The sequence below is a fragment of the Gekko japonicus genome, unplaced genomic scaffold, assembly GCF_001447785.1.
Source record: "Gekko japonicus isolate JY-2015 unplaced genomic scaffold, Gekko_japonicus_V1.1 scaffold2457, whole genome shotgun sequence".
Taxonomy (NCBI): domain Eukaryota; kingdom Metazoa; phylum Chordata; class Lepidosauria; order Squamata; family Gekkonidae; genus Gekko; species Gekko japonicus.
Window position 1 is genome coordinate 20778 of NW_015176049.1, and position 12480 is coordinate 33257.

General features: G+C 47.9%; 1 protein-coding gene across 1 annotated transcript in view; it reads right to left on the reverse strand.

The window, feature by feature from the left end:
- RPH3AL (rabphilin 3A-like (without C2 domains)) overlaps positions 1-12480 on the reverse strand; it is an 88099-nt gene that overhangs the window by 9262 nt on the left and 66357 nt on the right. Inside the window, exons 9-10 of the mRNA XM_015426679.1 lie at positions 7350-7460; positions 2460-2636 (exon numbers count right to left, since the gene is read on the reverse strand). Of these exons, the coding sequence (XP_015282165.1) occupies positions 2460-2636; positions 7350-7460 (288 nt within the window). The remainder of the gene's footprint in view (positions 1-2459; positions 2637-7349; positions 7461-12480) is intronic.

Here is a 12480-nt window from a genome sequence, read left to right on the forward strand (position 1 = left end):
CTCTGGCTCTCCAGTGGCGGTCTGGCTTAAAGGGGGGATTTAGTGGGCAAGGAATCTTCCTCCTGAAGGGTGGGCTTTCTGCTGTCCCCTGTCCCCTCTTTTTTATTGGGCAGGGCTGCCAGTGGTTAGAAGGCAGGGCTCTGGGGGAGCCAGGCAGTGCCCCCCCCACAGCCACCAGGGAGCCCAAAGTTACTCAGCAAAACTCTCAACCTCCTGCAGTCTCCTTTCTTCACTGAGTTTTTCCCAAGCAAGCTGATTGGGGAAGGAAAGAGAAGAGGACTGCTTCTTTGCAAGGGTGCGTTGGTATGCAGATGCTGGAGGGAAAACAGACCCCGTGTTTGTTTGTTTTTTAAAGTTCCACACCTCTGTTAAATAAAAAAGACCCTCAAAACAGCAGTGCGCGCTAAATTTTCACCCCATAGGACAAAGTCACACCTTTTAATTTTAGTTAAAACTTCCCTGTTCTTGCCAAGCTAATTTGCACCTTAAGAACCGGCACGAGGCAAACATCAACGGAGGGGCTGCGACAGATGGGGACTCTCCACCACAGAGTGAAGGATGGACAAAAGCAAGATGCAGCCCTCACTTCTGGTTCCCACTTTTGGTGTAGTGGTTAAGTGCGCGGACTCTAATCTGGGAGAACCGGGTTTGATTCCCCACTCCTCCACTTGCACCTGCTGATTTGACCTTGGGTCAGTCACAAGCTCTGGCACAGCTGTCCTTGAAAAAGAGCAGTCTCTGTCAAGAGTTCTCTCAGCCCCACCTGCCTCACAGGGGTGTCTGTTGTGGGGAGGGGAAGGGGAAGGAGTTTGTAAGCCGCTCTGAGACACCTTTGGGTAGTGAAGGGCGGGGGCATAAATCCAATCTCTTCTTCTTCTTCGGGACCTTCCCCACCACACCCTGAAAGTGGCCACACAGCACTTACTCCTCAGGAAAAACATTTTTTTCTGCCCCCACCTGATCTGCATGACAGAAATTTAAAGATCTGCCATGGTGAACCTCTGTACAGCTCAGTGCCTCCCAGCTCCTTCACGCTCATTCCTAGCGAGGAAGGACCTTGGTTCTAAGCTGCCTTTGTCGAAGGAAGACGCTAAGATAATTTCCAAAGCTGTTGAACTCTTTATTGTAGGATCGCAGGAGACTGAAAAATAGAATCTCAAAAAAGTCGCAGCATCCAACCCCATTATGTACATCTTGTAGGTATGCATACGAAACTCAAACCTAAAAGTAGGTTTTGATTTTGACACAGAGAATTTTTTCTCCCTCTCCCAAAACACTGGAACTTGAAGGCCTCCAATGAAGCTGATGGGCAGTAGGTTCAGGGTGGACAAAAGGGAATACCACTTTACACAGAGAGTGATTCAAATGTGGAATTCGCTGCCAGAGGATATATTGGTGGCCACGGGAATAAACAGTTTTAAAAGGGGATTAGATAGATGTGTGGACAATAAGTCTATCAGTGGCTACTAACCACTGTGACTGAGGGGAACATCCACATTCAGAGGCACTAAGCCTCTGAATCCCAGAGCCAGGAGGCAACATCAGGGGAAGGCCTCGGCCTCCAAGCCCTGTTGTTGGCCGTCGAGAGGAACTGGTTAGCTACTGTGTGAGACAGGATGCGGGACCAGATGGACCACTGGTCTGACCCAGCAGGACTCTTCTTATGCTAAGTAACATTTTCCATTCCTGACAGACTTCTGCTAACTTTCTAAGTAGCCGGCGTACAGGCTGCTCCAAGCGAGTTCTTTTAGTACACTCAGCACTTCAAATTGGTCTGTTGGATGTAGTTCCTATTAATAAGGATGTGAGACAAGGTTGTGTAGAAGCGCCACAACTTTTCAATCTTTATATGAATGATTTTGCACCTGTACTTTCGGCAATAAACGTGCATGCCCCCATACTGTCTGGCATGCCAGTCCCGTCGTTAATTATATGTGGACAATTTAGTTCCACTTGCACGGACCCCTTCAGATTACACAGAGCTATAAAATATTTATTCAATACTGTTCACGTGAACTTTTGAATATAAATTATGAAAAAAACCTAAAATAATGGTTTTGTTTTTAAACTTTCAGGCAGACTAACGTTGAGCCTTGGATTATATGTGGAAAACTAACGGAACAAGTCTGGCATTTTAAATACTTAGGTATTCGGTACAGCTTTAATCTGGACTGGTCTTTTCATATCCAGGCAAGCATTGATAAGGCTAGAAGCTTATTGATAACAATGAGGGATTTTTTTACCTCAGGGGCATACTCAGCACTGTGTTATCTCTTCAGCACAGCACGTTCCCTTGTCGCCTGCATGACCTCTTCCTCCAGCCCTAATGGAGACTTCAGCAGACTTCACAGGCCTGTAGTCAGGCTAAGACAAATTTTCTTCCACACCTTCAAATGCCACAACCTCGCAGGGAGAGACCCCATAACTTCTACAGCACACACACACACGGCCCAACTCACCAGCGGTGCTGCGGCTGGCATCGCTATCCTCATCCTGCAGGTCGCTTGGGCAGCTTTCGGTGGCGCTCAGGACCCCGCCGCGTTCACTCCCCAAGCTGCTCTGGCTTTCCGACAAGATGCTCCCCAGGGGCTGGCCGGTGCTTCTGGTCGGGGTTCGGGTGACTTCACCTCTGCCAGCTGGAGGAAAAAAAGAGGGTTGGAACTCCCAGCTCTGGTGTGGGAAAATTTGGATTTATTGCCTTTAAGAGTCAGCCATGACCAACAATGGTTCCGGAGGAAGTGGAATTTCACCACTTGTGAACCTGCTGAATCTGACATCTTCGATCGGCCCATCAAGTGAAGACCAACAATCTGGTCTATGGTCTAGCGGCTCCATCTTTGAGACGCTATACTAAATGCCGTGCCATCTGTTTCATTTATAATTCTGTTTTAATCTGTTTTAATTATTGTGTGAATGATTCTTATGCTTTGTTTTAACTTCTATGGTGGAATGTTTTAACTTGAAGGAGGAGGAGGAGGAGGAGGAGGAGGAGGAGGAGGAGGAGGAGATGGGATTTAGGAGGAGGAGGAGGAGGAGGAGGAGGAGATGGGATTTATACCCCGCCCTTCACTACCCAAGGGAGTCTCAAAGCGGCTTGCAAACTCCTCTCCCTTCCCCTCCCCACAACAGACACCTTGGGAGGTAGGTGGGGCTGAGAGAGCTCTGACAGAAACTGCTCTTTTTCAAGGACAGCTCCGATAGAACTACGGCTTGCCCAAGGCCATCCAGCCAGGCGCAAGTGGAGGAGTGGGGAATCAAACTCGGTTCTCCCAGATTAGAGTTCGTGCACTTAACCACTACATCAAACTTTTACTGATGTTATCCGCTCTGAGTCCGCTCGCGGGGAGAGTGGAATAGAAGCCAAAATTAATAAATGATAATAACAAATGTTTCCTTCGATTCAGATGTCTCCATTTTGATTAAGCTTCTCCCTCGCAAGAAACGAACCCCAGTCTTTATTGTTGTGACAGTCTTCTTGCCTTGTGCCAAATTTTCCTCTCCAAAATGATGGCGTACAGATGACATTTTCACAAAAATAGTTGCATTACTCCCATTCTTCAGTGACTTCATTGGCTGCCCGTCAGTTACCAGGTTCAGTTCAAGGTGCTGCCTATCACTGCCCCAGACATAGTTTGAGTCCAGTGGGGCACCTTTAAGACCAACAAAGTTTTATTCAAGGTATGAGCTTTCGTGTGCACGCACACTTCCTCAGATACAGTGAAATGGAATTTACCAGTCCATACATATAGGCAGAGGTTGAGCAGTATGCTGATTTACGGCTCAACCTCTGACCATATGTATGGACTGATAAGTTCCATGTTCCATTTCCCTGTATCTGAGGAAGGGTGCCTGCACACGAAAGCTCATACCTTGAATAAAACTTTGTTGGTCTTAAAAGTGCCCTGCTGGACTCAAACTTTGTTCTACTGCTTCAAACCAACACGGCTCCCCACCTGGACCTGCCCCAGACAGAGTGTTCCATTCCATCTATACCACTCATGGACTTCTGTCAATACAGAGCCAGTTTGATGTAGTGGTTAAGTGCGCAGACTCTAATCTGGGAGAACTGGGTTTGATTCCCCACTCCTCCACTTGCAGCTGCTGGATGACCTTGGGCAAGCCACAGTTCTGATAAGAGCTGTCCTTGAAAAAGAGCCGTTTCTGTCAGAGCTCTCTCAGCCCCGCCTACCTCACAGGGTGCGTGTTGTGGGGAGGGGAAGGGAAAAAAGTTTGTAAGCTGCTCTGAGACTCTGAGTGAAGGGTGGGGTATAAATCCAATCTCTTCTTCTACTACTACAATCAACAGGGTGGGACATCCAATAAATAGTGCAATAGGATTTGGACTGCAGAGATGTGAAACAAAGTATAAGTACTAACGTGACATGTTAACGATGGGGAAATCACACAGCAGGATCATACTTATAGTGACATTCAGTACTGTACACACTAGTGTATTCCATAGTCTCTGTCCCTTTACCAAAGCATCATTCTGAACCATTTTGTTACAGTGCAGCCCTGTTGCCTGTATACGAAAGACCCCCAAATAATTAGTTTTGCGTAGTATGCAAAATGCCAGGAGAGTGGGAGCCTTCCTGACCTCCTCTGGCGGGACATTCCATCAGGTGGGGGCCGCGACAGAGAAGGCCACGCGTACAGGCCCTTTTCAGGGTGGCATCTGCTTCAATGAGTGAAGCTGTCATGGCGGAGCCTAGAGAGAGAGGCACTCCTGCAAATATGATGGACCAAGGCCATGAAGGGCTTTGCGTTTGGGAGGGGCCGTGGCTCAGAGGCAGAGCATCTGCGTGGCATGCAGAAGGTCCCAGGTTCAATCCCCGGCATCTCCATTTTTAAAGTATTGGGTAGTAGGTGATGTGAAAGGCCTCTGCCTGAGATCCTGGAGAGTCTGAGTAGACAGTACTGGCCTCGATGGACTGATGGTCAGATGCAGTATAAGGCATTCTTGGTGCTTGGAGGGGGGGCAACAGTGGGAGGGCTTCTAATGTCCTGGCCCCACTGGTGGACCTCCTGATGGCACCTGGTATTTCTGGCCACTGTGTGACACAGAGTGTTGGACTGGATAGGCCGTGGCCTGATCCAACATTGGCGTCTCTTAAGTTCTTATGTCTGAGGCAGGGATGCTCTGTATTCTGGGTGCTTGGGGGGGCAACAGTGGGATGGCTTCTGGAGTTCTGGACCTCCTGGTGGCACCCGGGTTTTGGCCACTGTGCGACACAAAAGGGTTGGACTGGATGAGCCGTTGGCCTGATCCAACATGGCTTCCCTTATGTTTTTACACTGAGTCTTGGAAAGAAAGACGGACTATAAATGACACAAAGAAACAGAAGTATCACCAAAGAGAGGAAGGAAAGAAAGGAAGGCAGGCCATGAGTGATGACAGCAGCTGTTTGAAAAAACCCACAAGAACTTAAAATGGCCGGAGTGTTGAATTCCTAGTGGAAGCCCCCCCAGAATGAGGGTTAAGCCTATGACTCCAAACAACAGAAACATCTTTTGAATAGCCGTGGCTCCTCCTTGGGGGACTAAACCACCAGAGTGCATTGAGACGCATGAAATGAGGAGTGAGAAGAATACTCGGGGGCCCTGCAAATTCACCTATTTTAGGAAACACCTCCATCGGAGCATGTGAATTACACTCATTTGTCTCAATTCTACAAAAAACTATCTATAATACTGAGGCAACCACTCAAGAACTCATCAAAGAGGAATTAAGAAATGCCAAAACATGTAGCAGATTAAATCTTCTGCAATTTATTATATTACAAACGGGTCGATAGTCATGAGAAAGCATGAAAAAGGAGGCATGGAGAAACACAAGGCTTGGAAAACCTGGAACTGGGAACTGGTGGTGGTGGCGGCGGCAGCGGGAAGTTTGCAAAGCTTTTGAATTCTTTTTTTTAAATGCACGTTTTCTGAAACAGCTAGTGGGAAACCCTCCATATTTTTGTACACTAGACATGCTTTCTTTCATGTGCAGAGAACCGTCTGCAGAGGATTTTCCCCCTCAGCAGCAGGGGTCATTTCCTGCAGGAGCGCACATGAGCAGAGCTCCGGCAGTAAAGAGCCTAGGGGGAGGGCACATGCAACAAGCCCCGCCCCCTGCTCCCAGCAGCCCTCAGTCAGAGCAAGAAGCAGCCAGGTAAGTTGCAGAGCCCCCCCCCAGGGCCTCCAGTCCAAAACTGTTCAGTGGCACCTTTAAGACCAAGTTTTATTCAGGTACAAGCTCTCCCTCCTCTGCGAGGACAGATCTGCACGTTCCCCCCCCCTCCAATAGCTAGCAATCCAAAACAGTCCAGTGGAGCCTGAGCAGTGGGTGTTGCCTTCTGACACACTTCCAGTGATGTCGGGGGTGTGGCATATGCAAATAAGTTATGCTAATGAGTTATGCTAATGAGCTTCTGCACCTCTTTTTCTACAAAATGACCCCTGCTCAGCAGTAATTTTTTTTCATGCCTTCCACCTCCTCTCCCATCCAATAAAGATTTAGTAATCCAAAGAAGGTAGGAGCTGCGGTGGCTCAAGTGGTTAAGACGCTGAATTGCAGGCTGTGGAAAGTCGGTAGTTCAGCAGTTCGAGACCCGAGTGTGCCGCATGACGGAGTGAGCTCCCATCTCTAGTTCCAGCTCCTGCCAACCTAGCAGTTCGAAAGCAAGAAATTGCAAGTAGATAAATAGGTACCACTTCAGTGGGACGGTAACAGCGTTCCGTGTGCCTTGGTGTTTAGTCATGCCGGCCACATGACCACGGAAACGTCTTCGGACAGCGCTGGCTCTTCGGCTTTGAAACGGAGATGAGCACCGCAACCCTAGAGTCTGATTCGACTAGCTTTCGAGCAAGGGAACCTTTACCTTTTTAATCCAAAGAAGATTAGAAACCTCTGTTCAGAATTGCACTCAGAGAGCCGGCAAAGTGTGGTGTTCATAGTGTTAAACTGGGATCTGGGAGACCCGAGTTTAAATCCCCATTCTGCCACAAAACTCATTGAATGACCTTGGCTGGGCCCTTTCTCTGTCTCTTCCCCAAACCTATCTCAGAGGGCCGCTGTGAGGAAAGAACCATATATGCTACCCAGATAGAGCGTCAGGCTGGGAAGACTCAGGTTCAGACCCCCACGTGCCCCTGCGGTTCACTTGGCGCCTTTGGGCCTGTCACTCACTCCGTGCCTGACCTTGCAGGGTCATAAGGATAAAGCGGAGGAAGGGGAAAACACGCATGAGGCCTTGAGGTCCTCGGGGCAATGGTGGGATAAAAATGTGACAGATACCAATAGAAGCAGAGTGCTCGTGTGAACACGTCTTGCTTTGCCCCCCTCACCAGCTCTTTTCTCTCACCTGTTTCTTCTCGGTTTTTAATCTTGACAGCTTTTGACCTGGCAGGCAAGGACCGGTCATCCAGGCTTGAGGAGCTGAACTCCGAGTCGCTCTCACTGTCACTGGAGACCACTGTGGAGAGAGAGATGGAGAAGTGACGCCTTGAGTGTGGCTGCCAAACAGCACTGCGTGAAATGCCCAACATTTCCCAAATTAAATATGGATTCCAATATTGGCCTCTATGACACACCCTGTCTACTTCTGTCCCTCAGAGGCAAGATTTTCCTTCCCTTTCCGTCCCTTCACTGACTGAGCAGCCCTAGTAATGTGTTTTCTTCTCCCCTGAAGAAACCTTGGCTGTCCCACCCTGTCGGTAAGATATATTTTGGCTATCTGCTCAGCCCAGGAACCTGAGGGAAGGGATAGGATTGCCCTTTAACTTAAACCCTTGAAAATGGCACTTGAGATATTTTTAAAATTCAAAAATAACAAAAGGGTTTATTTAACTTTGAGGGGAAAGGTCAGGTGAAATCAAGGGTTGAAATTACTGAGGTAGAAACTATTACAAGCACAGACTTTTGTTGCTATATATCAGGCTAATAAGAGGTTCCTAAATTATTCACAGTTCCTTAGATCTTTATATTGAAGAGGCTTTTGTTCCAGTGTTTTCCCAAACACTCTAATACACTTTATTTGTATAATCACTGACTCTTTTGGTGCCCAGAAGGCTGGTACCCTCTTTCCAGTATCCAAACCCCTTCTCTTGGAACACCAGTACTCTTCTTGAGTAGTTCACTGACTTTTAACATCTCTACAGGCAGTTTCTAGTCACATCAGACCAGAGATCTCTGTACTCCTCAGAGATAACTCTCTCTGTTTGACCGAGTAGGGAATCTTCGGTCTTGTCCATACGAGGCCTTTTGGGCCGGGAGCGGGACGGAACGGGGGCGGAGCAAACAGGCACGATCCCACGGCAACATCTGGGAATCGTTGCCTGCCCGTCCCTGTTCCGTCCCAAATGCCGATACCGCGCAGCAAAAAAGCACCACCTTCCTAGGTGGTTGTATCCCTTGGAGCGGCTCAAGGCGGGCTGTGGGATTGGCCAGTGCGTCCTTGCGCCACCGCACCTCGGCCCCCAGCCGTACTGCGCATGCTCGAGCATGCGGCAGTGGAGCTGCAAGGCCGCCGCCGGTGGCCGGGACCGTTGGGGGCGGGGTGTGTGGCCTTATGACACACTTCCGGTGATGTCAGGGGGTGTGGCATATGCTAATGAGTTATGCTAATGAGTTCCCCTAGCTCTTTTTCTACAAAATGACCCCTGACCCTTTCCTTTTGGCCTGAATGGGAGGCTTCTCCACTACACAAACTTCCTTGCCAAACTTTCCCTCCAGTTCTCTGTCTGTATTCAAACTGCTCTCAGCTAATGCTGAATTAAGACTGTGTTCAGTCAAGGTTGAAATCTGACTCTGTCAGCACTAGACTCTTTTTCTGCCAGGGCTATTCTCAGTACACATCTCTCCTCAGTTAAGGCCGGAATCTGACTGACTCTCCTCAGCATCCAGCTCTCAAGACTTCCCCCCCTCAGCTGATGCTAACCAATCAGATTGCTTAGAGCAGACTGGCACTCAAGGCTCTCTGGCTTTGTAAAGAATTAACCCTTCACAATCCTTTAGTTTTGTGTACAGCACTTTCAAGCCTCTTAAAAAGTACAGTCCATCACACCTCCTTCTCCAAGTCGCTAGGCTTCCCCATAGCATTTAAAGAAACAAGGCTCCAAGTAGGTTTTCCACTTGTCTTACTTATTTTTTCCCCTTTTTCTTTCCTTAAAGAGGCTGCTACATAAAGATCTGAGCTGGAACTTCCTTGCATACCAGTAGAATGTGGAGGCCAAGCCCTGATGCGGCAGAAGGGAATGCACTCCTTCAGATATAGTTCTGAACAGATTTAGTTCTGTGGATTTAGTTCTGAACAATCCTTCACAGTAAAAAGACCGTCTTCTCCCATACATTCCAGCCCAGAAGATCACAGGAAGATGTTCTCCTGAGTGTCCCATCAATTAAAGATGCTTGTTTGGTGGATAGAACAAGACGGAGACTTTCAGGCGATAGCCTCACGATTATAGAACCAACTCCCTAGGGAGGTCACCTGGCCCCCTCATTATCGCTCTTCAGTTGAAGACTGTTTTATTTAGGACTGCATTTGACTGATTTCGTTTTTATTGGCAGTCCTAAATTGGAGTTTTTAAATTAATGAGTTTTAATCAGGTTTTTGTCGTTTTTATTGTGTGTTAAATGATGTTCTATTTATGTTGTAAGCCACTTTGAGTTCCACAAGGGAGAAAGATGGCTAATAAATGTTTTAAATAAATAAATACCCTGCAAACAGAAAGCTAGCACAACAGGTTCTATTCCCCCATCTTTGCTGGATGAACTGATTTTCGATTTGCAGGAACTTTTTGAAGCAGGTAAAGTAATTGGTATTCTCCAACTGCAGTCCAAAACAATGCGGTTCAGTGAGATAGTGGAATTATCTACCATATTCTCCTGCATGTGTGAAACAACCTCCCCTTTCTAGGCTTCTTTTGCCAATCTTTTGAAGATTTCCATCTTTCAGAACACTGTTGGTATAATCTGACGTACTAGTACACCAACATTTCATTATTTTTTCATTGGGTTTGCATTGCTAGTTTATAACTTGCCTTGGCCCTATTTTTTCCCTTTAAAAAAGGTGTAATAAAATGGCAATTACATTTTCAATCAAATGAAACAGCTTGGCAATACACAACAGACAAGAGAAAGCCATTCTGCAAACGACACTTAATTCATTTACAGACTTCATTGCCAGAAGGTGTTGTAATGGATGGCCATTGTCTACAGGGAATTAGGCAGAAATGCACTGAAGAAAGGTCTACCAAAAGGCTCTCAGTCATGACAGCTTAATGGAACCTCCATGTACAGAGGCAGTGTGCTTCTGAAAAGCAGATGCAAAGGAGACAACACGAAACAAGGCTTGTCTATGCCTGGACAGGTCTTCCCAGAAGCACTGTTAGAGACAGTAAGCTGGACCAGAGGTACCTTTGGCCCAATCCAGCAAGGTTCTTCTTAGGATGTTACCAAATCCATCCAAATGATATTTTTGAATGATAATAGTGACCAGTGTTCCCTCTAAGCTGAGTTAGTGTGAGCTAGCACTGAAGAAAGGTCTACCAAAAGGCTCTCAGTCATGACAGCTTAATGGAACCTCCATGTACAGAGGCAGCGTGCTTCTGAAAAGCAGATACAAAGGAGACAACACAAAACAGGGCTTGTCTATGCCTGGACAGGCGTTCCCAGAAGCACTGTTAGAGACAGTAAGCTGGCCCAGAGGTACCTTTGGCCCAATCCAGCAAGGTTCTTCTTAGGATGTTACCAAATCCATCCAAATGATATTTTTGAATGATAATGGTGACCAGTGTTCCCTCTAAGCTGAGTTAGTGTGAGCTAGCTCACAGATTTTTAGCCTCCGGCTCACACATTTTTGTCTTCGCTCAGGAAGGAGGGCTCCAGAGCAAACAAATTTATGCAGCAGCCAAATCGCTCGCTCACCACTTTAAGGCCGGTAGCTCACAAAGTAGGATTTTCGCTCACAAGACCCCACAGCTTAGAGGGAACATTGATGGTGACACCACTGCCATACACAAAAACCACAGCCCACATGCCCAGAAAGCTTCTCTTTTAAAGGTTAAGCTGTATAGCGGAGGCAGGACTGGAACTTGGGACTCCCTGAATTCTGGGTACAGGACTGTGTGCTTAAATGTTATTGTATTTTGTAATGCTACCCTTGTTAAGTAAAATGAGATGATCCCTTTAAGTGCTGGTGTAACCTGCATTATTTTCATGCATGTGCACATGAGGCTGCCATGCTGTCTCAGACCCTTGGTCCCTCAAGGTCACTACTGTCCACTCAGACTGGCAGCAGCTCTCCAGGGGCTCAGGCGGAGGTCTTTCCCATCACCGGCTGTCTGGTCCTTTCAACTGGGGCTGTCAGGGATTGTACCTGCATGCCAAGCAGGTGCTCTACCAGTGAGCCATAGCCCCTCCCTTGCAATGGGAAACAAGGTGGGCATTGATGCATTACTGACGTCAGTGTTAAAAACCCTCGGCACAGAAGCAGGTGGAATGAGCCTTAAAGTCTCACTGGGGGTACGAGCTGAAACCAGTTTTGCCTGGTCTAAAAAGAGTGGAAAACTGAAGTGAGTCTTCTGGCTTTTGCTGTGGAATTGACTTAAGTACTCAGGATACTCGATGGGTGGCTCTGCTCGACAAACACTACGTCTGGATGCTTGCTTCTGTTCCCCTCTACTGCCAGCTCAACTTTCCAAAATGCATACCGTGAGACTTCCGGTCTGTAGCTTCAGCGATGGCGGAGGCTCTCTCCTGAACGGGGGAAGCATTCCGCGCTCCAGGGGTGTTGGAGGGGTGCCGCCTCAAGTGGCACCCCCAGGTGAGTCTCAGTAAGGAGGCTCCAAGCCGGGGGCGCTTGGAGGGCGACCTCTTCGATGGCTCGAAGCCGGAGAATTGAGGCGCTCTTTCTTGCCCCAATCGGCCTGCCTTCAGGGGATTAAAAAAACAAAAAACAAAATGCATACCGTGAGACTGCTGTAAACTGTTTGTTCAGAGGGAAGTTAGAAAACACTCTTCCTCCATGCTGGCATCCAGCTCCAGATGAGAATCCCTCCACATACATCAGCTTTCAATGATGGCCATCAGAGACAAAACAGCCACCATGATATGATGCCTGGAGTTTAGTCTGCAGGCCTAACTCCACATTTTGGGAGGCACCCAGTTTGGTGTAGTGGTTAGGAGCGCAGACTCTAATCTGGGAGAACCAGGTTTGATTCCTCAGTCCTACACATGCAGCTGCTGGTGTGGCCTTTGGTCAGTCACAAGTTCTCTCAGAGTTGTTCTCTCATGAGCAGTTCCTGAAAGAGCTCTCTCAGCCCCACCTACCTCACAGGGTGTCTGTTGTGGAGAGAGGAAGGGAAGGAGATTGTAAGCCACTCTGAGACTCCTTCAGGTAGTGAAGGGGAGGGTATAAATCCAATCTCCTCTTCTTCCTCTGCCTATCCCCCACCCCCATGCCCCCTTCCCACCCCCTGACCCATATGCCTCTG